Source organism: Lipophrys pholis (assembly GCF_963383615.2).
Source record: "Lipophrys pholis genome assembly, chromosome: 14".
NCBI lineage: Eukaryota > Metazoa > Chordata > Actinopteri > Blenniiformes > Blenniidae > Lipophrys > Lipophrys pholis.
Window position 1 is genome coordinate 8,633,515 of NC_137633.1, and position 26,842 is coordinate 8,660,356.

The 26,842-nt window shown below is 42.0% G+C and overlaps 1 protein-coding gene across 1 annotated transcript in view; it reads left to right on the forward strand.

Annotated features, from left to right (window-relative positions):
- The window catches only part of kiaa1109 (KIAA1109), a 95,245-nt gene that overhangs the window by 2,432 nt on the left and 65,971 nt on the right, over positions 1–26,842 (forward strand). Inside the window, exons 2-26 of the mRNA XM_080480345.1 lie at positions 3,374–3,509; positions 5,131–5,247; positions 6,320–6,398; positions 6,494–6,558; positions 7,248–7,422; positions 7,917–7,998; positions 8,148–8,341; positions 10,809–10,888; positions 11,341–11,491; positions 12,100–12,256; positions 12,668–12,746; positions 14,183–14,274; positions 14,408–14,525; positions 14,661–14,816; positions 16,611–16,708; positions 16,850–17,034; positions 18,378–18,484; positions 18,576–18,808; positions 18,938–19,156; positions 19,831–19,968; positions 20,544–20,720; positions 21,459–21,587; positions 22,116–22,235; positions 24,549–24,880; positions 26,510–26,760. Of these exons, the coding sequence (XP_080336471.1) occupies positions 3,404–3,509; positions 5,131–5,247; positions 6,320–6,398; positions 6,494–6,558; positions 7,248–7,422; positions 7,917–7,998; positions 8,148–8,341; positions 10,809–10,888; positions 11,341–11,491; positions 12,100–12,256; positions 12,668–12,746; positions 14,183–14,274; positions 14,408–14,525; positions 14,661–14,816; positions 16,611–16,708; positions 16,850–17,034; positions 18,378–18,484; positions 18,576–18,808; positions 18,938–19,156; positions 19,831–19,968; positions 20,544–20,720; positions 21,459–21,587; positions 22,116–22,235; positions 24,549–24,880; positions 26,510–26,760 (3,640 nt within the window). The 5' untranslated portion in view covers positions 3,374–3,403. The remainder of the gene's footprint in view (positions 1–3,373; positions 3,510–5,130; positions 5,248–6,319; positions 6,399–6,493; positions 6,559–7,247; positions 7,423–7,916; positions 7,999–8,147; positions 8,342–10,808; positions 10,889–11,340; positions 11,492–12,099; positions 12,257–12,667; positions 12,747–14,182; positions 14,275–14,407; positions 14,526–14,660; positions 14,817–16,610; positions 16,709–16,849; positions 17,035–18,377; positions 18,485–18,575; positions 18,809–18,937; positions 19,157–19,830; positions 19,969–20,543; positions 20,721–21,458; positions 21,588–22,115; positions 22,236–24,548; positions 24,881–26,509; positions 26,761–26,842) is intronic.

Here is a 26,842-nt window from a genome sequence, read left to right on the forward strand (position 1 = left end):
TGAACTGTTTATGCGAGATGCTTCAATTTCTCTGGGATTGTTTCACCTCATTAGATGCTGTAGACCTTAGAAAGTAGTTTGTCCACAACTGCATTTGTGCCAAGTTGGTTCAAAAATGAAATATTTTACAAGTGCAGAGTTTTTAATTAAATTAACCTGGTTCTGTGGACTTGTTAGCTTTAAAAAGCTGTATTTGTCCTCCTAAAAATCCATCAAGTATATCAGGTATTTATTTATTTTTATTTAATATGCCTCTGGTTGGGAAAATGTTGTTACCAATATATTGGAAGTGCTGCTGGCATCAGGAAGTAGCTGAACTTAGATGTTGCCTAATTCTTTACTTTGAAATATGAAGATGAGAAAAGAATCTGGCTATTGTCAGCATTAATAAACGCTCGACTCAATCACAACATTTGTTCGGTGTTGTTGAGCTTGCTGACTGTTACGTGAGCCAATTGAAGTTAGCAGTGAGTTCACGTCTGCCACCGTTTTGGAGGCAGAAGTAGTAAAGATGTAAACATGGATGACAGTACAACCTCTGAATGACCCATGTGATTGACTCACTATGTTGTTGTGAAGCACTCTGCTGGGTTATGTCGGAATGAGGATATTGCGGGTAGAACTGCTTGGGCTCCTCCGTGCAAAGCGTCAGAAGTGATGCATTTCCGATGCATTGTTGGAATACTCCAGCAACATCGTAATGTTTTGTTGTCAAACCGGCTTCCGCAGACTTAATGACGCATTTTATTCTCTGTTAAACAGACCCTCTTATCTGTAACATTGTTTACTGCTGGAATGGTGCGAGATGCGCAGGGTTGAATATGTGTGGTCTGTTGGGAAGGTCCCTGCCATGATCAGGTTGAGGTGTAGCTGTGGAAACTGACACAGTAGATAAGTGATCAGCTGACCTCTCCTTCTGAGTGAGAGTTGCCCTCTCAAACTGAAACTGAACTGAGTGGGATTACAAACAATGAGTCAACATAGTTAAGACCTGCTTCACAGGAATATCGGCTCTGTAGACTGAATCACACCTCAGTCATTCTCACAAGCTCATATACATGTGAAACATACGTCTCAGGCTTCCACACACTGATTCACTTCTCTCCAGTCGACATCCTGAATGAGCAGTTTACAGAGTCTTTGTCACGGCATAAAGCTGACGTTCATCCTGAGCAATAGTGGAAGAAATCTATAAGACTGCTGTGATTGTATAGAGTGATCAGAACAAGATTAATAACACAATGAGATATTTTATATATACAGTAAATTGTTGTTAAAAGTGCATCAGTAAACAATTAAAATGAAATTCTACCAGAATCTTAACATGATTACAATATTAATATTGTATTTGTATTTGTATGTCGGCATTGCTTGCTATCAGCCACTGTCATTGAAGCGCCTGGTTGGTAGCTCAGGATGCATTCACACCTTAAGTATTTTGATTGGACCCTAATGTAAATGTTATACATCTCGTGGTTATAATGTAATTTTTGGCAGATTTTGTTTTGTTGATCCGGTACAAACTTTCTCCCATGTTTTGGAGTGTCGTGTTTCCACGGTGATCGGCAGCGTATCGCTGTGGAATATGAACGCCGAGACAGTCACACAGCCTCAGGTTCACACTTACAAGCAGTTCCAGAGTAATCAAATAACTTCAAAGGCATGTTTGTGGACTGTGTGAAGAAAACCACAATACCTGGAAAAGGCCTGTGTGTGCACAGGTAGACTATTCAAATTCAGCACAAATATGCATAGCTTTACAAAATAAGTGCATAGTTTATTGGAATAGAGACTTGTAGAGTTGGTGAGGCAGTTGATGTGTACCATGGTTGTTTTTTTGCGTACCACACTATTAGTATTTTGGTATCCCCCTCCAAAACTTGAGTGTGAAATACTTTTTTGGGGTGTAATTTCTGTATAGAAGTCTAAACATGAGCTGATGCATTCTGTACCAGTTAGTATTGTGCTTGCTTCCATCTTAGTGGTTTTACAGCCAACGTCATTTAGGGTGGATTAGTCCAGGATTTGTGTTCGTGAGTGAGTTTCGGTGCCTAACAGCAGTTGCGTATTTGACTGGTAAGCACAGGCTGCCTGTGATCACAACATGCACTTGTAACTCCACACACAGCTCCCTGCCTCTCACAAACAACCACAATAATCCTTTCTGTGCCGGCCAAGTTCGTACATGCAAATGCAGCCAATGGCCTCGCCACATGTAAAGTATGCACATCTAGTCATGTGTTTTCTGGACCTTTATGTACCAGCTGTAAATACCTATAGATTTTACTGCTTGAATCAAGGCTTAAACACATTTCCTATTAGAATAACTACTGCTTGTTATAGCCCTGCTGTATATTTCTTGCAGATGTTTGTGAGGAGGGCTGTACAACATGCGTCACGCAATAATGTTGAGTATTGTGATAACAATATGAATTGTGATAGATTACAATGTTGATGTCTTTGTGTGTAAATAATTAGTGTTGCTAATCGATCAAAATGTATAAATTAATTAGTCACTCTATTTGTGGGACGTAATCATAATAAATTACACTTTTCTTTCATATTTTGAATCCTCTTTGAATTATGAGAGCATGAATGCATAGTTAAAGGAAGTAGATTTTATGACAGTTCAGTCAGTTTTTTGCTATATGTTTTTTTTTTTTGCATGTTAATATCATGATAACTATACATTTGCGACATATTGTCAAGCCGTAATTTTAACCCAAAGTTCTTTTTTTAGTTACTCTGTATATATTGATCTCTTAACAAAAATGCAAATGGCGAATGTTTGTGTCTGGGCAGTTGGTAGTTGAATTCTATTGGTTAGTCTGCATTGGGGGGAGTGGGGTAAAACCATAGGTCAATTGTTGTGTCATGGTAAACGCACATTAATTTATTCACACACCTTCATTCAAACATGGAGGTGCCTGCCAGATAAGGTGCTCACCCACCAGTGGGAGAAACTTAAGGGAGATTTAGTGTCTTGCCAAATGACACTGTGACACATGTACAGGTGAGGCTGGAAATTGAACCTTCGATGCTGATACTGGGGAGCAATCAATCTGCTTTTCTACCTCAGCCACAAACCTCCACCGCCACCACCCTGGCTCAATGCATGGATAAAAGCTGTCAGGTTTTTTTCATTTGTAACAGAGCTTTTAATTTAGATCTCAGTCATGTGTCGTTTGAGTGACAAATGATGTCCCTTCGCCTCATAATTAACCCTCCACGAGCAGCAGCTCTTATGTTTTTTTGTTTGTTTTTTTAAACCTTACATGTGCCCAACATTGTGTGTTTCTCTGTGCTATGAGACCCGAGGCCATTCCTATCAGCGATTTGTTCTCAAGAGGAATCTGACCTGTGACTGTTTCAGTTGTAGACATCGACCTGAGAGCCTGTAGCCATGGATGGCCATGCTGCCAAAAACAATGAAAGCACCTTCCCCAGCTTTGTGGATCTGGATGACTTCCTCACCAAGCACAACTCAAACTTCATCTGGCTCCTTGCAGGTAAGAGCGCTACATGTCTGACCTGTGTGACCGAAAAAGCAATTATAGAGAAGGAAGACCTATCTGCCCTGGGTAAAGGTGCATTCACATCCTGCTAAGCTGTTTGGCTGTCTGGCCAACACTTACTGGACTTATAATATTCCTGTTTGTCTAATTTCCTTGATAATTACCAGACTTGTTTTTTTGCATTTGGCATACATTTAATGTACACACATTTGAAAATAAGCAAAGCGATTCACGTTTGAGATGCTTACAGTCTGTTCGTCCCAGAGATCCATTTACTGAACTGTTAAAGGTACTCTAGCAGAAAAGAATCTTTAAAATATACTTCCCATAAAAGGAATCAATTCTGCACAGCGATTAAACCAATACAAGAAAAAAAGACCATTACCACTCATTTCCACAAATTTCCAACCCGCAGTTTGCTTAAATCGATCACCAAATTTTCTTAAAGAAAGAGTAATCAAGCCTCGAGAATAGTCTTAAATGTTGTGAAAATGATACATTTTCCAATTGCAAATCGAGATCTCGCGAGATCCAGTGTAGTGGATCTTGTCCACACAATGCCACAAGAATCTTTGTGAGTTTCCGTGGCCGCCGTGATGTCAAGAAACCGGGGGATGTTCCGCAAAATTTAAATGCTGGAAATGTATTTGTATGAGTGTAATAACGTGTTTCCTCACAAAGGTATTGACAGCGTATTAGAGATGTACATCAACAACTGAAACTTGTCTCTAAAAATTGGTAATTTTTCCCGTGTGGATTCTGACAGGGTAACTTTACGATTCTAATAAACTCTTATGACTTGTACTAAACTGAAGTCTGGAGGTTGAAAGCATAATAAAAGTCTAATATTCACATTATTTGATTAATGTTTTTTTTTTTTGTAGTATTTGCCTTAGTCTGCGGTAGCTCCCAGCAGAGATATGTTGACAATGTTTCATATTCCGGAACCTCGTTAGAGAAGCTTCTAATGGTTCACAGCTCAGTTTTTGAAATCCATCCTGCATTTGATTGTCATGTTACTTACAGTAGATCGCGTGTTCCTAACTTTTTTTTTTTTTTACCTCAGGAAACTCGACCCACCAATCATAGACTTTTTGTTTCCAAACGGGCACAGTAAAGCCAAACGGCACTCAAAGTATTAAGAACATCAAAAATATTAGTCAGGGATGGTTTTCTTTGCTTTGTGTTCCTCCAGAGAGCTCGGGCTTCCCCCGAAGGCTGCTCATGACCCAACGACTCATTTCTTAGATCACTCACAGCCGTATATTAGGTCATTTTATTTTTTTTCTCTACACACATTCTCCTGATTGGACACTTTGCAGTGAGGCTCTCTGCACAGTGAGTAAACTTGCTGACAGCAGCATCAAATGGTTGTAATTTGACCCCAGCTTTGTCCTCTTGCTTTTATACAGGAAATGTGGAGTAGAGATGGATATTTGTGTTAAGAGGAGCGTCCCATGGGCAAATTTCATTTCAGGCTCAACCACATTACTGTTATTAACAAACATTTTAAGGACCTAAGAGCCTCGTTTAATGTATTTGATGGAAAGATTTAAAATGAAGTGCAATGAAACGACATTAACTCACCGGAAGCATTTGTTTCCCTCCCTTTCAGCCACCATTCTATCCTGTGGATGGATCATCTACTTAACTTATTACAACTCACGCAACATTGGCCTCATCCTCACCCTCATCATCAACAGACTCTACAAGGATGGCTACGTTCACATCGGTACGTTCACCCCGGGGCAGGTCGACTCCGCCGCACACTCGTAAACAGGGAGGAGCGCCGTCGACGCGCTCTACTCTGTTTGCTGAATATTTCATGATGAGCTACGTCCTCCCTGTGATTATCTCCACTCTGCCACGACGGCACAGCGCACCTAACGCCAGACTGAGCTGGAAATCATTTACCAAGCACCTCCAGGCCATAAATCCTCATGCATCTCTCTGCTGGCATTTTATAGCATGTGATTAGTTTCTTCCAAAGCACATCAATTTCTCTGCTGAGGAAGACCTCTTGTCAGCTGCGCGTGCTCCGCTATACACCTGCCAGCCAAACGTGAGTCCCTGCATGCCATTCAGATGTTAAATCTGAAAGGAGACCCGCTGAAGCTTCTGTCACTGATGTGATGAATTCATAGCACGTCACGGCAGCGCATGTTGACGGAAACCTGCAGCGAACTGAAGAGGAAGTGCAAAACGATTGGCGAGGCAGTGGCAAAGGTTTAAGAGTGGGGCTCAGTTACCCTGGCTTCTCCAACACATGTCCTTACAAAGTGAGCAGGATGTGCTGACTAATGTTCTAAACAGGATTTAGTTACTTTTCTGATAGATAAACAATATATTCTAAAGTAAAACAGATCAAGATGAATATGTGTCTCTCATGTGGCCTGCACCTGCCTCCAGTGTAGTGGGTGGGCTGTAGCTTTTAGCCGGACGTATCAATCAGGGCACATGGGGAGGCATCAGCAGGAAGGATACCACATAAAACACTTGCTGTGTGCTGTCACTCTGTGAGCATGAATTCACTCAGAGAAAGACATGCCTTTAACCGAACCAGTCCATATTCATCCTCCTACCTCAGTGACTGGCCCTGACCCACTTGCTGAACAAGGTTATTCTAGAGTAATATGCGATTGAAAAGCCGCGCAGCTCTCACGTTATTTTTTTTTTCTCTCCTTATATCAAGTCCATCTTTTATTTAAAAGTGCTTTGACTGAAACTGAAGGCGCGTTGCTCGAATGCAATGTGCTAGTTCTGTGGTAATGCTGCGTTTTCAGTGAGCGATCGCTTCTCCGCAGGCTCCTTCTCCTTCTCGGTGCTGTCGGGGAAAGTCATGTTCAGAGATGTCTACTACATCAACCAAGACATGTCTATCAGGTAATCTGAGCTGGGCTTCATTGTTGGCTTCTCCTCTAGCCATCCCTTCATCATCCTGAAGCCTGCTCATTGTTTTTGTTCCCCCTCTGTTACAGGATACAGGATGGCTTCCTCATATTCCGCTGGTGGAAAATGTATAACCCCAAACAGAAACAGCATGGTGAGTGAACATGCTCGGAGATATATAGGAACAAACTTAGAGAAATTGGAGATTAAAGGTTTTCCAAAAAAATGCAAAAGTCACTGAAGAACTTTAATCCTTTTAATGTACCTTTTTGCACCCGTTTGTTTTCATCTCTGAGTGACGTAGCATCTTTTAATGACATCCTCTGTCGTTACTGTCAAAACCATGACTCTTTCTCGTCAAAGTGGCACTGCCATGAACACACACGGACACTGATGCACGCTTCTGGCTTATTTCTATTTATCTGATGTTAAAATTGTTTGCAGAGGTTGTACCCCCCCCATATATTTTTTTTTTTGTCTTTTGTGAGTCGTGATTTCAATATACAGGTACTACTGTCTTTCTTAGAGTGTTGCTGTGAAAGTAATCTTGGATGTCTGGGTGTTTTTCCTCTCACCTCATGCCACCAATGCTGATTAAGCAATCCCACCTATCACCATGTTGCAGAGGTGCCAACAGACCTCATGTGGATTAAGTGGGAAAACGATGGCAGGATGAATGGATAGATTTTCTAAACATAATGTTTGCTCTTGTTTGTTGTGGACTTTGGATTCAGTCAAGCTGTTGTAGATTATTTTGTAGGGAAGTGTTTTAGAATGTATTAAACTGAACCCATGCAAAGTTCAGACTGAGCGCAGAGTTGTGTTTCTGTCCTGCGTCAACAGACCCCAAGGCAGAGACCAGGCTTTACGTGACAGTCAACGGCTTCGAGTTCCACGTCTACAACCGAACCGACCTTTACGCCCGGCTGCAGGAGACTTTCGGACTGGACCCCACGCTCCTGACGCCCAAAAAAGATGAGGAGAGGGGACGAGAAGACAGAAACCAGACATTGGAAAGGTACAGAAGAGGACTCAACAAACAGCTTTTTTTCTTTTTTTTTTTGAGGGGGGGGGGATCAAACCTGAACATTTATTTGACGTTTGGTGATTCTGGGAATGCAGACAAGTTGTTAATTACTTGTTAAATTGCCAATTCTTACGGATTTAAACACTTGACAAAATGAGTAGAAAAGATGGTGACATTGGTGAATACTCAGTGAATAGGTTCCTAATGGTGCCATCCGAGAGTTCGGTATTGTATTGTCTTAGTAATACAGGTCTTCAGTTCAGTACGATTGACTTGAGTAATTTCAGAAGAGTGTTTCAGAAACGAAAAACAGCCGCTGGAGAAGCCACATAATCTCACTCCTCACCGTCTGTGTTGTCACAAAATACATGAGGAATGCAGACAGATGTTGTCACTTCCCACTGACAGCGAGATTAATCGTACCCACTGGAAATATAGTGCAACTAAACTGTCGAGAAACTAAGAGTCTGCTGGTCTTCGTGCAGCGTGAACATCAAAGCAGAAAGTCCAGAGCCAACGTCGTCTTGGCGCTCCCTCATCCCTGTCATCAAAGTGAACATCAGCACTGTAAGTACGGCCGAAATCCTTCAACATTGTAGTGACTCTAGAAAGAAAGCGGGATTGTAGTTGTTGAAATGATTTTTAGCTCAGGTGATTACTGCATGAGAGAAAAACACAGTTTTGAATGAGTTCTTGATACGTTTGCCTTCCCAAAGGGTCGTTTGGCATTTGGGAACCACCACCTGCCCCAGACGCTCTGCATGAACTTTGAAGATGCCTTCCTGACGTACGCTACCAAACCTCCTTCCAGCCACTTGGACCAGTACATGCACATTGTCAAAGGCTCGCTGGAGAATGTGCGCGTCATGCTGGTTCCTAGTCCGCGCTATCTGGGCATGCAGAATGACGAGTAAGTTACCGCCTGATGGGGGCGGGGGTGGGGCGGGGAAAAACACAAGTCATTGGAAAAAAAAGTGCATATTTTGATGGAAAGCCTTTTTTTTCCCCCTCCATCATGGTTATTTACTTCCATTTTGTTAAATATTGTAGGTTTTGTGTAATTTTCTTTAATTTACAGAACTTAAACATTTTAATCCTGCATCCATTAAAAATTGTTTTTATTTGGCTTGGTCTCCTGTTAAGGCTCCTACAAACTGCACAGTTTTAGCTTATGAGAAACAAAAAAATAGGCTTAGAAATGTATCACTTCCTACACTGCGATGTGGGTTCTTCAAACTAGTACGATCACTACGGCATACCTCAGCACACAAGAGTAGCAGTATTGTCCTGTACTTTAGGCAAATTTTTCTTATGGAGCAGGGAATTCAAAGTAATTTACAAAGAAATAAAAGAAATGCATCATATTATTTACATTATTCACTTTTTTTTTTGTTTGCACTATTTGACACTTGGCTTTCTTTTATTCATTTACATGCATATATTTATATATTCACATATTTATTCTTGTGTGTTTTTATTAAAAAATGTTGTATCATAGTTTAAGTCTGGAACAGGTGCTAAACACATTTCACTGCATAATATACTGTGTATAATTGTGTTTGTGATGACTGAAGGTCTTCACTTAAAAGAAAGCGATTCTGAAATACATTAAAGACAGCATAAAAAGGACAATAAATAAAGTAAAAGCTTCATTAAGATAAATCTAATAAAATAATTAAGATATTTATTATTGGCTATTTAAATACTGCTATAATTTTATTTGTCGTTAAGTAGCTGGAGCAGTGTGTTTTGTAACAAGACGGCAGTCGGGAAACTTCCGACGCTCTCGGGAGATCTCAGGCTGTCTTTGAATGTCCCTGTCAACTCGTCACACTTTCACACACAAGATCACGGATTTGAAGCCATGATCAAAGATATCCCCATAATTCCCTGCCTTCTGTAACTTACGTTTCATCCTTTAACAGTACTGTGCTTGTCCACATGAAAAAAACTAAATGCATGCATGATTATGTGTAATTTTACACCATCCTCATTGTTTTGCTTGATGCTGCTCTGCCATTTGATGAGCTCTATGTTGAGTGAATGAATGAAGCTGATGGAAATCTAATATTAGCACCGTCATGAACTGGTTTATAGTCATGTTTAATGTTTAATGTGAACCCCTGCCACAGTGTAATGTTATTCAGAATGTTATAGATTTACACATGGTTTGGTGCCAATGATATAATATAAGCCCTGCTTTAAAAGATCTGGATTATTTTTTAGGTTGAAATAATTAAAGTGATCTCAAAGATATAATAGACCTTTGAAAAGTAGCACTCGGTTATTCACAGTAAGTAGAGACCTGCACGCATGCTTTTTAAGCTCATTCACAGTCATGCAACCATTTAGCTCAAAGCATTTTAAGTAGCCGCTCTGCAGAGCAACGACAGTAGAAATACCCTTTGACACTCCTTTTTTTAAGCCTACCATAATGACTGCAGAGAATTAAATATTACATAGCTTGACATTCTGTGCGGCAGTGCTCTGCCTGTCTTTCTTCCTACTTCTTATTTTCATCCTCAAGATACACACCATACATATATATATATATATATATATATATATATATATATATATATATATATATATATTGCCACGTGTGTGTGTGTTTGCAATGTGAATTTTAATCACACACACTGGCAGAGAACCGAATCGGGGTCTTTCTCTTCTTCTTTGTGCAAAATTAGAGTTTATTTGAAATGAATTGTTGACACGGCCCTGCGTTTCACAAGATGAGTCTCATTTAGTTCACTCAGGTGAAGCTGCCATCCTCTTACAAAGGTTATGTTATTTATACGCAAATTGGGCAGTTGACAATTTTATTACAAAAAACTGTTGGCAGAACGTTTTAATCAGGCGCCCCCTTTTCGCCCCCATAATTTTTCACCTGCCAGCTTTAACTGTGCTGCTTAATAGGCAGGGATGTCTGAAACCATTATTCACACTTAATGTGAATGAAGGAAACGACTAAGGGAGTAAATGCATTAACCCTCGGTGATTAGAAAAATCACTCCTAATCAGGAACCTGGCGGCGGTAGGTATTGTTCGAAGCCTTGCATGATCTCAGTCTCCGAAAGGCCATCATGTGTGTTGCAGCTTAAGTGGGATGTTGACTCAGAAGTAGCAGGAATATGTGCAGACTGTCTTCATGTCAGACTCGGGTTGAATATTTAACTGGGTGGTTTGCTGCTGTGCAGATGTTTTGAGGAGAATAAGTTCTGACACCTATTGATTGCATGGACCCCTGTCAAAACAGCCAGAGCTGCTCCACAGCCTGCTGTGCCCCCGTCAAGAATAATCCAAAGAGTTCCTCACCTCCCTGTCGAATCTGGTCTCGGCCCTGCGATCGTGACCTTGTGGATTTCTCCACCTAGGCCTCCCAGATTGATGGGCGAAGGTTTTGTGGTGATGCAGTCCAACGACGTCGACATCTACTATTACCAGGATGAACCCGGTAAGCTCATAATTGCACACGTACGCCTGGAAGATTCCAGCATTTCTGACGTGCAAGCATCTCCTCGCAATCTTTCAAAAGTGCTCAGTGGCAGAACATGATCTATCCTCTGACTAACACAACTTGTCATCTACTTCCTGGGTGGAGGGTGAGCAGCCTGGGGTTATATGAACATGGGGAATAAATCCACAGGGGGAAAAAAAAAAAATATATATATATATATATATATTTATTTATTATTTTTGTAAAAAATTTTGTCACCCTCACAATGCTATATTATTGGCTTGTATTGTACACATCATTACCAGCAGATAAACAGAGTGTGGGACTGGTGGTTGCTGACTCCATGATGAAGGAAAGGAAATAATTAATTTTACCACTTAGAATGGAAAAAAAACCCATTTGAAACGGGTGTGTTTTTGTATGCGTGTTTTACGTGTGTGTGTTTGCAGGTTTGGTCCCCGTGCAGCAGGAGGGTGGCGAGGAGGCAGAGACGAGCAGTGAGGAAGACCAGCTGCAGGACCTGCCTCCATGTTGGGGGCTGGACATCGTCTGTGGAAAAGGAACGGACTTCAACTACGGGCCGTGGGCAGATCGCCAGAGGTGAGGAAAGAGCGAACGTTCCGGTTCTTTTTGCGGGGATATAAATTAGTGCAGTCTAGCAAGTGATCAGTGGGTTAAACTAACCAGCCTGATTCAGTGTTGTTTAGCTCAGTTGATAGCTCGGCTACTCGTCTGATTTGAATTGTTACCTGTGTATACCCTTAAGTCTCTTTGTTACTGCATGCCTTCAAATGGTCTGCTATAAGGTTGTAGTTGTCATTTGCATCAGGTGGATTGATTACAGGCTTTGAGGAACTGAAGTGTGGAACAAGAAGGAAAAGAACAAGAGATATAAAGAGGCATATTTGTTTTTTTAAAACACAGAATGGCTAAAGGTGTGTTGGAGGGTGGACGCCCCAGAAAGTGTCTCAGTAAAGCACAGAGGGGCTCTGGAAAGAATAGCCATCAAAGGACTAGAGAAGTAGAAGTGGGAAGTGTAAACCTGATATGGCATTCGAAATTCACATGGAAAGCGATGGAGTTTATTTTGTCATTTTGTGAAAGTGATCGCTTTCTGTCAAGCCGGTGGACTTGACAATCTCATAAATTGTGAGTTTATAGGCGGCTTTAGAATGGGATTTGACAGCAAGAAACTTGTGCCTTTGCAGGGACTGTCTGTGGAAGTTCTTCCTCCCTGCTGACTACCAGGCCATGAAAGTGACCGAGGTGGCCCAGCCAGGAAAACCCCGGCAGATTCAGGCCTTCGAGCTCCGCATGAACATCATCGCTGATGCCACCATCGATCTGCTCTTCACCAAAAATAGGGTGACTTTTGCACTCTCTGCCCTCCTCTCCTCTCCACTCCCGCTTTGATCTTTCCTCCTCTCGCGGCTGCCTCGCTGCTCATCTTTGTCTTCATTGCTCACCGTGTTTTAGCTATTGATATTGCTTCATGTTTTATGCTTTTTCAAATTTTCTCCTGGAGTAGTGCGGGGATGTTCACAGCGCTATGTGAAGTGCATCCCAAGTCCCAACATGAATACTTGTTGAAAATAAAATTTGAAAATACCCTGAGTCACTTTCTTACCCCTTTTGAACATTTTTTTGTTCCCATTAGTTGACTCTCTTTCATTTTAAGGCTGTAAAGCCCTTTCTAATAATTTGACAGCATGTGTGATATTTCTGTTTGCCATCTCGTCCCGTCTGTTCTCGTTCTCTCCCTCTCTCTGTTACTAGGAAACCAATGCCATCCATGTGAATGTAGGTGCAGGCTCTTACCTGGAAGTCAACATCCCCATGACTGTGGGAGAGAATGGTAAGAGCGTGCTTCGCAGAAAACGAGACCAGCAGATTAAAATCTCATAACAGTGAATAGCACTCTAGCTTGAGATCAGAGTTAAATGCAGATCACACAAACAGTTTTTCTATCATTTGGTGATAATCTATGGGGGCAAACAGAAAAGTTGAAACGACTTGTGTGCTGGTGGAGAGCTGATTATGCATAGTGAGATCTGTGTCTGTAATGAGATTTTTGCTGACACAGATGCATGTATACCGATGTAATTGTATTGGTGCACATTTGGTTTGGTTTATGTATACTGAGATTTTTATAGGGATCAGGACCAATAAATGTCTCTGTTTTCATTTGGAATTAGTTCTCCTGCCACAAAGTTTGTGTAAACCAATGGGTTCACCCTCAGTCTAGTCTCACAGGCATGCCGTTGTCAGGAAATGTCCTTCTCGGGTAATGTTATATATCTGAGCTCTCGTACCGTGTTAATTAGAGATGTGGAGGATGTTGAGCTAACACGACACAGTGCACATGTACAAGGCTGCACCTGTCAGTCTGCACCCAGGGTAGAAATGAACCGGGGTTACACAAGAATCTGTTGAAAGAAACTGTACAAAGATTTTTTTTTAGATATATAATTGGTGTTTTGCTGTCGTGGGTGAAGTATACTTTTATTAAATATGTTTTTGAGCAGACTTGGAATTGACTTGCAGTTCAATGTGTTGTGAAAACAGACCAGATGTCTTCCAGCTGGTAGGTTCAAAGATGGCAGAGCTCCAACAAAAGTCACAAGAAATGATTTGAGCAAATGCGAGAAAGAGAAAGAAGAAGCACAAATTGAGAAACCCCAGCAGGGCGGTCTAACAGGCTGTGTGTATGTGACAAGGAAAGCAGGGCTAGCACTTTTACTAGGTGAAATGCAGGTGGCTGTGTAATCTCACATGAGAGGGTCCTTTTAGTTGTGTTACAGACTTGTTTTTCACAGCAGGTACTTGGTCTTTGCTGAAGGCTCACAAGTCACAATAAGTGGAGACCAGGCGTGTCAGCTATTCTGTAAACCAGACAAAGTCTTTTTTTTTTTCTTCTTTGTTGTCCTCTTTGACTGTGGAACCACAAGCAAATAAACTGCATGGGGCTGCTGGTCGCATTTGCACACCACATAGAAACAGTAAAACAGTCTTAGGATGGGGTGAAACCTTTTGGAAACACATTTAAAGCAGACTACAGGAATTTCCATCTCTCTGTGGTAGCACTGATGCCGTGTGAGATATGTTTAATAATTGATCACACTGAACAGATAAGATTCTGTCTATCATCCGTCAGCGTGCTCCTCTGTCCCCAGAAATGGAGTTAACATAAGTAGCTCTTCAACTTTACTGCATTATCTGCACTATCCGAGCCGCAGCTTTGACTTCGAAGAATTGATGGCCCTCCACTGTGGCCTCTGCCTCTGCCTCCAGGCTACTCCCCCACTATCAAGGGTCAGCTGCTTCATGTGGACACCACCAGCAGCATGCAGTACAGGACTCTCCTGGAGGCCGAGATGTTGGCTGTAAGTAAGAAGACAAAGTCTTCCTCGGATATTTGGCAAATTGTTTGCCGCTTGAAGACATGAAGGAGAAGATGCGGGGACTCTTGTGTTCTCCCTGAAATGAAAGTGTTTTCTTCCTCTCGTTTTGTTTCAGTTCCATGTGATAGCCAGCTACCCCCGGGTGTGGAACATGCCCCAGTCATGGCAGTGTGAGATCGAGGTGTACAAAGCTACATACCACTTCATCTACGCTCAGAAAAACTTCTTCACTGGTGAGCAAACCCCAGTACATGTGTACAGGCGTCTTCCTATTCAGAAGGACACACTAACATGAAACACTCATACTTTAGCCAATTAAACTTAATGAGTGTCGTACCCGCCCCCCCCCCCCCCCCCCCCCTTTTTAGATTTAATTCAGGACTGGGCAAGCGACAGTGCCCCTGATATCTACTCCTTTGTGCCGTATTCCTGGAAGTTCAAGATCCTTTTCCACCAGTTTGAAATGATCTGGGCAGCAAACCAACACAACTGGACCGACTGTTCCACCAAACAGCAAGAGAATGGTGAGGAAGACATGCATTGACCAAGAATAGCTTTTTCTATGGAACAGATTCACCACACGCACAGGGATGTAGTTCATTTGAATGTCTACTCAGGAAGCATTTGATCCCTGTCAACAGTTTTTCTTATGAGCCTGGAGACACTTTCTGAAAGGAAGTTTGATTTTTGATTCACATACCAGCTTTCGTTACTCATCATTCCTGTACATCTCAATGCCTTTTAAATGGTAAAATGTCAAATGAATTCCTGCTGATTTAAACCCAATTTGATGACGTATGTTTTTTCTTTTGTATTCAACAAAACCATACTGCTCGTGGGTCCTTGAGGTAGAAGTGAAAGTTTTGTGACCTTCAGTATTATCAGATTTGACTATCTTGGCTTTGCATCAAACTTTTCAGTCAAACGTTTCTTCTGGCTTCAAATTCTGAAGCCAATTTCCCACTTAAAGATGCAATGAGTGTTAAAGTTAACTTATGCTCTTTTTCATTGACTTCTTTTCACTTTTTGGAACGGCGATGGAGAAACTATTCATGATGTAATAACAAAATGGTCCTGATTTATCATCTCCTTAACCTTTTTATGCAGGGTAACAGCTCACAGCACTGCTTTAGTTTCTTCTCTTTACTTTAAATTATTAAAATTAAAATGAATACTGCACTCAAATTGTACTGGTGAAAATTGTTCGGTATTCCTTCTATTCTCATTAACATAATTGACAGGATTTTGTTATGCGTGGTAAGTCATTTGCAACACAAACACATCCCTCTAATTGTACTCCAGTTTGGAAAAATGTTGTTATCTGCTGTCAAAATTAACCAATGATACAAGAAACGCTTCAGTAATGATTTTCACAACGTGGAGGGACAACAATACTGGGTGGAACATTGCAGGCGAAACGTCGGTAGAATTCCCCTCTGACAGGCGCCTTTTCAGCAAAAGTAACAAAACTTTGCTGTGATCATTGCAGCTTGGACTGCCACAAATAATCAGAAGTGAACTTGTTCTGTTCCCACAAGAATGAGCTGACATGTTGTCCTGAAGTCGATATGGAAGCTCCAATGAGCGCCCGTAGTCGAATAGCTGCTTAAATACACTGTGTTGTTATTGTTATCAAAGGGGATTGCCTGACTCCCTTTAAAGTGGCTCAAGTTTTGAAAAAACAAAACTAGAAAAATTTGTGGTGAACAGTAGTATATTACATAATAGTAAATTACAGTACATTGTGAATGCCAATAATCAGCTGTGTATGCAAGAAAGAAAAAAAAACATTATTTGTCCTCTTAGAAACAAATACATTTCAAATAAGTTTCTTTGTTTATGTTAGTCGAATATATATTTGTTCATTCAGATACCTAAGTATCTACTCCTTATAAATAAAAGGTTGGTAATATATAAACAAACTTGATGTATAGATATGCTCTTCTTTTCATTGACACTGATCTAGATCGAGTTTAGGCCAATGGGTCTTTATGGTTAATACATCTTTGTTCTTTGTGAAATTAAAGATATGTCACAGAATTTGTTGAAAAGCATTTATAAGAAGTAGTTTTTTTGTAGCGTAGCAAATATTTATGTCCTGTCTTGTCTGTTTGGAGCATTACTATTAGCAAAAACGAGGCAGAAATCCAGCCACGGTCATGAAGGCGATCAATACTCTAATCCCTCTTTAACACTGGAAGCCTGCGTCCATGACAGGATACTTTAACTCTATTAAGTCATGATATATTGTACAGTATGTACTCCACTTAATCCTGGAGCAGGGCGCACTAATCAATTACATTATTGATCTTCCATAGTGTACCTGGCAGCCTGTGGCGAGACGCTCAATATAGACTTCACTTTGCCTTTCAATGAGTTTGTTCCAGCCACCTGCCATACCCGCTTCAGCTTGAAGGTGAGTCCCGCTTTAAATCAACACTGTAAACTCCAAAAGGAATTGCATTTTTCATTTGAGCGCGCTAAAGTATCACGGCATTTGTTAAAACCTTCGCCCACAGGTGTCTTTAGTTTGACTGCAGCTCTTTGTCATCCGCAGGCAGAGGACACAGACATGCGACTGTCCCTGCCAGAGTGCCACCCGAGCCGCTATCCCCTCCTCACCCTGGCCAAAGACTACCAGAACGTCAAGCTGCCCCCGGACATGTTCATGCCAGGAGAGAACCAAGGAGCGCCCCCTCCGAAGCCCAGCAAACCACGCTGGAGGAACATCACCCACGCCGAGTGAGTTTCACCTGGGATTTGGTGTTTTTCTATTTCTCTGGTTGGGAGCACAAAGTGAACATGTTAGCAATGAGCAGGATGACTCACCATCGTAACACTGACTCACACCATCACACAGCTCGAAGAGGAATGAAGTAAATGTAGCAATAGCCTCCACTTTTCATCCTGCAGTTGGCTCTCTGGTAGCGGTTGATTTTAGATGTGATGTAAAAGACTTGTTTATCAGGGCTATTTCTGACATTTTGAGTGGTGATGGTCCAACATTTTAAGCTGCTGCCTTGTAAAATTCAGCAGATCTCTACAACTGTGCCTGCTTCTGCACTGACGGGTAGTAATCTCAGCTGGGATTGATTGATTGATCTTTATTTCAAACATGTAGAAAGGAGTATATACATTTATCTAAGCCTACCCTTTTGCATATGTCAGTAGCTTTTTCAATAGCCTAATTCTTTACTTTTCTTTATTTGAACAACCGTCAGTACCGTAAATGGATTATTTCTCAACAGTTATTTTCATGTGTTTTTATATGGATCAGAGAGGACAGGGATTTATGCAGAATTGTTACAGTCCAACCATAACAAGAGTGGTAAAATAAATATGGCCTGCTGTAGCTTTTTTCTTTGAATGCTGAAACATTGCAGACCAGAATCATTTGAATGTGTGGAAATGAACTTGAATTTTGTTGTAAAAGTGAGGCTTCCTGATGTTGAAATGTATTGCTTTGTTCTGAGAATATCAACTTGGCACGCTCCCTCTATGTGTCTTTGGATCTAGGCACAATTGATCTTTCTCTGTCACAATGCCTTCTGAACTTCCACTCAGTCGATCTCCTGCTGTGATGTAGACACCCTGTCAGTGAGGTCTTGACTGAATGTGGCTCCAGTTTATTTTCATCTTCATTATTCCACATCTACACAGTACTCCTTTCCAAGAATGTTCCAACACATTGCCATTTACCACTTTGCAACCTGAAGGTCACGAAAGTTCATCTGAGCTGAAGCTTTGCTGCTTGGGTCGCACACTCTGTGTCTGTAAGTGATAACTCCATCTATAACATCTAGATCATTCATTATGTATAAGTCTGAGCCAGACTATACTGATATAGCACTGCCAGAGACCTACTGACCTCCCCCCCTCGGGAGGTTCCGATCGAAGCCTTTCTGGACCAGTGCACTCTGCTGCCGAGAGAGCCGGCGCAACCTATTTGCCGTGTTTTGCCTTTACTGTACGTCCTCCACCTGCATGGGTCATAAAACGGATAATGAAGTGGAAAATCCAGTTGAAAGGGCGATAAAGCACGTTGATGGTGTACTCACTGTCGATGTTTGTCGTGCTTCCACCAGAGCTGGCTGGGTGGACTGCTGGAGCGTGCCCAACTTCTTGCTCATCATCGACTACACCTGGCATCCCATCTATCCCCAGAAGGCTGATGAGCAGCTCAAGCAGTCGTGTAAGCGCAACACCATGTATCACTTCTTTGTTCCTCATACAAAAAAAAGAAAAGAAACGATGGTCTAACGTCAGTATGATCCGTCTCCCAGTGTCTGAGATGGAGGAGTCCATGCTGTCAGCTTTGCGGCCCCCAGAGCACACCTCAGTACCTCACAACACCCAGCAACGCTACACCTCCACATCTGCCTCAGCAGCCCACAGCCGGGCGCCCACTGACCCCTCAGAGCTGCCCCCCGACAGGCTTCACGTGGAGATGGAGATGTCCCCAGACTCTCAGATCATCCTCTATGGGCCGTTGCTTCGAGCGCTGATCGCCATCAAGGTGACTCGCGGATTTATTTGGAAGCGGTTGTTGATCCATTTCTTAAAACAAAACCAAGCAATAAAAGCAGATTAAAGGTTTGCCCTCGGTGACGCGGCTTTCTGAGCTCCTTTCTGATTGTTTTGACAGGAAAACTATTTTGGGGAGGACGACATGTACACAGACTTTGAGGAGGCCGTGTCCAGCCCCGTGTTGTCAACCTCTACTTCCTCAGGCCTCGGCTGGTCTCCTCTGGGAATGGAGGACAGCGAACGTAAGGAAACCTCAGACATCCATCCCCTGGACCTGCGGCCTTGGGATATCACCGTGCTCATAAACCTTTACAAAGTGCACGGCCGGCTGCCAATGGTAAGACTGATGGCTGAGTTTGACGGTTGGGTTTTAAAAGAAAGCGAGAGACGTGGGAGCTGTGTAGAAGCACTGCAGATGAGGTGTGATAATAGATTATGAAACATTTTATCACAGCAGTGTGAGATTAAAAACATGTGCACATGTTTGCATAACACAGATTTTCGAGGGTATTCATACAGTTGAATGTATTCTCTGCCAAATATTTAACTCTGCTAGTTTTACAATGTTGTTTCAGTAACTCACTTCATGGAGGTGGATCAGTCTCCCTTAAGCTTGCGTAAACATCGTTTACACATGCTATATTAGAGATATGAACCTTGAATGATTGTAAAGGCCATGATAAAGTCAAATTGGAACCAGACACGTCTACAACAAATCCATCAGCAATGTGTTGTCGTAAAGTTGATAAAAAAGTGTATCTTAAAGTAAAATGTGAATTCAATGTGTATGTATTTGACATTTTCACCTAAAGGACATTTTCATTACAATACATCACAGTTATGTAAATCCATTTTTTGTCTGTTGCACATTTATTCAACTTTATGAACATTTGCTTGCCTCCTGATTTTGAAAGGAAATATTCTTGTCTCAATGTCTCAGTGGTGGTTTGTTTATGAAAGTTAGGTGATGCGTGACCGCATGTGTTTGCTTACTTTGTTGTGTGCTTTCAGCATTGCAGCAGCGAGGGTCCTGAGGGTCCGTCAGGCTTCTTGGAGCGGCTGTGCTTCGAGATGAAAAAAGGTTACAAGGAGACGATGCTTCAGCTGCTCCTGTCTCCCATTCACATCTTCGTCAGTGACAACTACCAGGTAGCACACAGTACAACTAAACAGATACCCCATGCTGCTCACAGAAATAAACCAGTTACAGATTTTCCCCTTCTTGGCGACTATTAGTGATTTTCACATTCAACCTGTTTGGCTTCACTTGATAATAAAATGCAACAATAAAAAAATCCCACAAAAGTCTTTTAATCTTCTGAGAGAGTGACTCTGTCCTCAGAAAACTCCCAGAATAAAGCCTGCAGTCAGTGTTGCATAACACACTTGCAACAGCCACATGTTTGCATAAGCATCTGCATTTTGTAGAGGCATACAGAATTCCTGATCTTTAGCCATTCGTCGGATCCTGTTTGCTGCTGAGTGAATAACTTTCTCTAATCCCTGACAGAGTACATGTAGTCCTCATCCCCCCCTCCTCCAGCCGGATAATCAGCACTTTTCCCTGTACGTCGGAGGGATATTAGAAAAAGCAGTCACAGGTTGCACTTCCAGAGAAGATTGCTATAAGCATTGAGTGCTTTCATATCACCGCAGTGTTTGGGGGGTTTTGTGGCGTAAGCTGAAAAACGAGTTTGCGTTAATCCCTTCCTTTCACCCTGCAGCGTCCCACAGCGGACGGCGTGTTGAGGGATGGCCACCTGAGTCTGTCCGGCCTGCAGATGAGAGCCCACGCCATGTTCTCGGCCCAGGGCCTTCCTCTGGGCAGCGACACTCTGGAGTACGCCTGGCTCATTGATATGCAGGCAGGAGGGCTCACTGGCAGGGTCACCGTTCCACAGGTTTGTGGGCACTAGTGTGTGACAGTGATGTTTTTCTCTTAGAAGTTTGAAAAGCTTGTTTTTATGAACTGCCTCTACCTCCTCATCCAGGTGTATATAGACATGGAAGAAAAGGATGAATTGAAAGGCTTTGGACTTTATCTCTGATCTGCCAAAACATTATAGTAAAGCCATTTACTATTTGACATGCCCATTCTCATTCAATATGAAATGCTCAAGATCAGACGACTCCAAAGTGTGTGTTATAAATCTCTCGCTCTTTTCATCTTGAAGCGCATGAAAATGAATAAAAGGATGTCATAACTGGAAAATATAGCACCTTTTGAAATAGGGCTGCATGATATATTGCAAGTTTGTTGATATCGTGACAATGTCTAATATGAAAAGTGCAAATAATTTCAATAAATGTAATTGATCGAGAACCCTTATTTCATAATAAAGATAAACCAATCACACAGTTTGTGTGAATTAGAGGCAAGACAAAGGAAAGCGGTTGTTTGGAAGAAGAAAGCAAGAAGAAGTTTACACCTGTGCTTTGGTGTTTGTGTTCATCACAGATCAGATCATTATCACACTTCTCATGTTTACCTCGTACATACAGCCCTGATATGAATGTAGCATCATTGAGGTATTCCATTTACAATGTCAATATTTACGATTCCTGGTTTACTCCCATTTGATTATTCAGTGTATTTGCCGTTTGAAGATTAACACGTTCTGTGTGCTTGTGCATGTTAGGTGGCCAGTATGATTGAGTGGGGGGAGACGTTCCTTTTCCATGTGGTGTCCAGAGAATTCCAGCTTGACCAACCCAAGCCGTCTGTAATCTGCCAACATGGCGTCGACCGGCGCATCTGTGACGCCAAGGTACAAAAAAACACTACGCTGTGACACGTGGGACCAAAATGGTCTCTTCACGTATTCAGTTTCTCTCAGTCCTCTACTCCTCAGTGTGGTCTTTTTGTGCAATTTATTTCTTCTTTCCTAAATTTTTTCTTTTATTCCTTTAGTTTCCCCAACAGAGACTGCTAATGGTTTATTCACTGTTGTCTAAACAATGGTAGAACAAAGAATATATTTTTAAAAGTAGAAAAACACAAGAATAGGCTTGAGTCTGTTATGGCAGACTCACTTAACACATTTACATCACGCCAACATGTGTGCAGAGGGAAACAATGTTTATTTCGCAGAATGCCGTGCATATATGTGAATCCTGACGAGGATAATTTTGAAAAAACAAAAAAGAAAGAAAGAAACTCGGCCTGCGAGTCCTCATTAGTTGGTGACAGCTGAGCAGCTGTGGCCACAGGCAGTGTAGCTCGATGTAAAGCTCCGGCTGAGACTCCACAGCAGCTCGGCTTCTTATCAACCACTGAAAAGTTTCTGGTCTTTCAGCTGACCTGCCTTCCTGGTCACTGCCGCACATCGGAGGAGCTCAAGTACACTATGACACGGCTGGCGATGGATGGAGTTGACCTCTTTGTTGTGGAACACGGATCTGCTGCCAGTGTCAAGGTAATTTCTGTTCAATTCTGTACTATTTATAAAGGACCAAATATAACACTGTCATCTCAGGGCATTTCACTTTCAAATAAAATATAGAGGTGAAAAAAAAACGCCAAAAAACTGCCACCTGAGTAACAATGTATGGGGAAAGACTTCCTTTTACCTCTCACAGAACCATTTCTAAGAGATGGCTGCTTTCTGCTTGGAACTGTTGGGGCTTGGGGTCAATAATGACAGAATAAAACAGTATACAGCTGCGGACTGATGGGAGTAGGAGACTCAAATGATCAACTTCCAGCTCTGCAGTCAGAGATCTCTGCGGAAGGTACAGAGACAGCATGCAGCTGCAGCGGTGGCATATAAATATATGGGAAGTGAAGAGAACTCGGTTTATCTGCTATAGGTTTAGGCAGCTTGAGGACTTACACTAAGAAATTTGTCTATAAGGCCACCTGAGCCTGAACAAACTGTTGCGTTCATCACACTATCTAAGCCAGGGGTGGGCAAATAAAGTTCCCAAAGGGACACATGGAAATTTAACTATTAATGGCTGAGAGATAAAATTTACTTGAATTTTGCTCAATAAAAATGATCTCTTGATAAAAAGGTTTTTTTTTTTTAATCTGATTAATTTTTTTTTATTATCAGCCACTGTTGCTCGACAGTCTTTCCCACTCTCTTTCTGGAAACCATAATTAGCTTTTTCAAAATTTTGAGTTCATTACATAAGTAAATAAAAAAAATATCTTTTCATCAACATACTTTTTTTTTTTTTTTTTTTTAATTCACTGTGAAACATAAGATTAATTTGGTAAAAATTGGGAACTCTGCTCGCCAAGGTGTGAGACACCACCAATGATGTAGTAATGGCCAGTAACGTGGAAAATGCGACCGTTCCAGATGTTAAAAAGCCAATGATAACGGTCAATTTAATTTGGATTTCCCCCGAGAGCCGGTCAAGCAGAGCTAAAGGGCAGATGGGTAAAATAGGATAATGTAGTATGTTTTGGGGAAAGGTACAGTGTCCACTTGTACATGGATGGTACAAGACTGGCATCAGAGATTGATTAATGGAAATACAACTTGAATACATTGCTATTTAACATGAGATTTCCATCAATATGTGATCCTTCCATGCGCCGTCTTCCTCTGCGGCATAATGTACGTGAGGTGTTTGGAGAGGGGGCACCTATTATGCGTTACGCATGGCTCATTGGCTTCCATGGTCTTTGCACAGCCCATTTCTCTGTGGTTGTTTACTTTTCAGTTATTTTAAGTATTCTCTAATAGTTGTACAATGTATGGGGAGCAACAGTGGTGTATATATGCCATATTGAAAGCCCCACAGAGAATTTGTTAGAGGAGTGACTTAGAGGTAGGAGAGTTATTAGGCAGAAGCGATGAGCAGTTCCACAAGGTAAATGTCATGGTCAAAGACTACTTGTAGTGCGAATAAGCCTTCTGTATTGGGAATATGTCCTTTATAAAAAAAAAAAAACTGACTTTGATTTTCTTTCAAGAGCTAAAAGACACGTTTTACACTTTGGTTACTATTTCCTGTCAAAGAACTGAAAATGCCACCTGGTCCAACTTGAACCTTTGGAGGATTCATGGGGTTAAGCTATCTCCTCTTCAGTTTGGCAGAGTTGTTGTCAATGAGTTTGTGAATGACTTTAGTGACAACTCTTGTCATGAGAACATTGTCATAATGGTGTTTTTCGCTGAATAATGATATGTTTCAGTATGGAACAAGGTGATCCCTCCTTCTATTTGTCAGAATTTCACCAGACACAGTAACAATAACAGTGATACAGGCACTGGGGTTACATTGTCTGAGGTCTTGCCGTTACTTAGAGACAAAGGTTATGCCTACAGACTTGCTGATTGTAGAGCTGTTCTTGATTTATTTTGGGGATATCTAATTAGGTGAAAACGACCTCTTAATACCTTGGGGCTTAAAGGGTTGAGGGCTCAGAGTTCATTTATGCAGGATCTGCAAAACCCTGCCCTAGGGGTTTCACATATTTGACCTATTTTGTTCAGTTGTCAATAAAGATCTTCTTTTTAAAGACTTCTTCCCATAATTTAGATCTCATTGATTATACTGTATTTACCTCTCCTCGCACTGTGGGGCTTCAGTAATAAAGGCATTGTGTTAGCTTTTTCACTGCAGATGTAAAACTGCTCATATGTTGGATCCCTTTCAAAACATATTGTGGTGTAATAAAGAGGTAAATCAGTTTTTTATGCTCAATTCTTACCGCTGACCAAAAAAACTATAGTAGCTGATCTCTGATTTAGCTTTCCTCTCCCTTTTCCCAGACTGGAATTGTCCGTGTGGCCAACTGCAATCTGCACAACCAGGCAGTTGGAGAGGGTATCAGCGCCGTGGTGCAGGACGTAAACATCAGGCAGTACATCGAGCAGCAGCAGCACAGCGAGGCCACCAGGCTGCAGCTGGCCGGACAAGGTCAAGGTCCCGGTCAGCCGCTCGGTCTCGGTCAGCCCCCTCTGCTGCGGCGCTCGGTCTGGCTAGAGGCGGGTTCGGTCAACCTGAACCTCATCACAGCTGATATCGCCCTGGCTGCTGACCACCCAGCCAAATGTGAAGTCCAGAGGCATTTTCTGGAACAGCACGACGCTCAGACCAAAAGGTACAAAGCTCATTTGATTTGTATATTGGATTTTCAAAGCATTTCTAATAGACAAAACACTCCCTCTTCCCCTTCCGCTATGCTTGTTTAGGCTGCTGCCTACCTTTGTTCCTCTTTATTGTGGATGTGATTCCATTTGTTAGCACCTCTAAGATGAACCACGGCACACTGGTAACAATCCAAATAGCCGACAGAGGTGTAAATGCCGAGTCCTGTTTTCAGAGTGGAACTTACTCTCTGTCCATATCGCAGTCCTGTGGAATGAGTCACCCATGCAGTCGGCTCGTAATGCCAAGTGGTGGTGTTTAAATGAAATGACTTTCTAAATGCTCGGTTTCATAATTGCAAACCAGAGAACTGACCACTTAGTGTGGTAATGAATCCAACTTATAAAAAAATCTGTAGTTAACAATTAACTGAAGACCACACTATTGAGCATTGCTATTTTGATCGAGGTGAAGTTTGTTCGCAAACTGTTCAGAAATGGTGAGAATGCTTATTTCCTTCTTGGTAGCAGTGTGTGTGTGTCGATGCAGAAGCCACAAATGGCAGCCTGTAAATGCTTCCTCGACCTAGTCTATGCCAAATCCTACGTCTTGCTCTCACCTTTTCATTTATTAATTTTTTTACACTTTGTGTAAACTATGGTGATATGTTAACATTTATCAAGCCGCCTTTGTTGGAAGCTGGTGGTCCACTGCTGCAGGGGGCCTTGAGCCTATTTCCCTTCAATTTATCTCAAGAAATCACGCTAAGGCTGTGTTGTAAAGGGGGATGAACAGCTCGCTCATGCTGTTTTGAGAGCTGAAGGACAGCTCAGTATGTGGCCTTCAGGTTAGACAGGTAGGATCCGCTGGTAGGAGGTGCTGGCATCTTCACTTGGATCTTCAGGAATTACAGAATCGATATAATATATGTAAACCAGTCTCACGGTTTTGCACACTCAACATAAACACAGAATATGCATGCTTAACAATCACCACCAAGCTTTACAGTCCAGTGTGATACACACATGACACACCTGTACCCTTTTAAAGATCATGTTTAGTCTCGTTTTTCTTGTACAGAGAGTTCTGAAGTTGTAGTTTACTGTGGCATTACGCCAGAGGGTTTTATCACATTATTTCAAGTACTTCGTTGAGACATCCATGCTGTTGTGGGGTGCTGGAGCGAGTGCCACACAGAGTTGAACCCACAGCCTTCTCCTTATGAGGCAAGACCATGCAGACTTCCTCTAGACACTGTAAAGTCAAAACCGACAATAAGACGTAGGTTAAAACCGGGGCCTTCCTTGAACCACGTTTTGGGCGATATTGATCACTGAGGAACTCCCCTCTAGAAGAACGCATTGTATTTAAGTACAATATGTTCACTTGCTGCCTAATGTATCCCACTCACAAACATTTTCCATGACAGATATAGTCAATATTCTTAACTGATCTTAAAGTTATGGCTGATCAATGCATGACATGATCCAACTCACGCCAGTTACTATTTGCACAGACATGCAACTAATTTCTTGGTGGGACTTGAGGAAACATGGCAATGAATTTGCATAATGACAGTACTTGCCTTTAGCGGGTCTATTTGCCTGACCAACATATCGCTCTCTGTCTTCCTGATCTTTAGACTCTGGTTCCTGTGGCCAGAAGAAGCCAGCATTCGCAACAAGCGGAGCAGGAACCGCTGCGGCTGCCTCGGGGGGTGCCGCTTTTTCGGCGGCACCAACATGGGCCTGGACTTCTTTAAACTGGAGGAGTTGACCCCGTCCTCCTCAACGGCGTTCTCATCCTCCAGCACAGAGTCGGATATGAGTTATGGCCAGTCTCTGCTGCAGCCTGCAGAGTGGATCATTACCAAGGAAACCCCCAAAGTGGATGGTATGGATTTGCTCAGATTTATTCTACACGTCCTTATTTTCCCCCAGAAGCTTAAATCTTCTGTGGAGATGCTTCAGGGGTT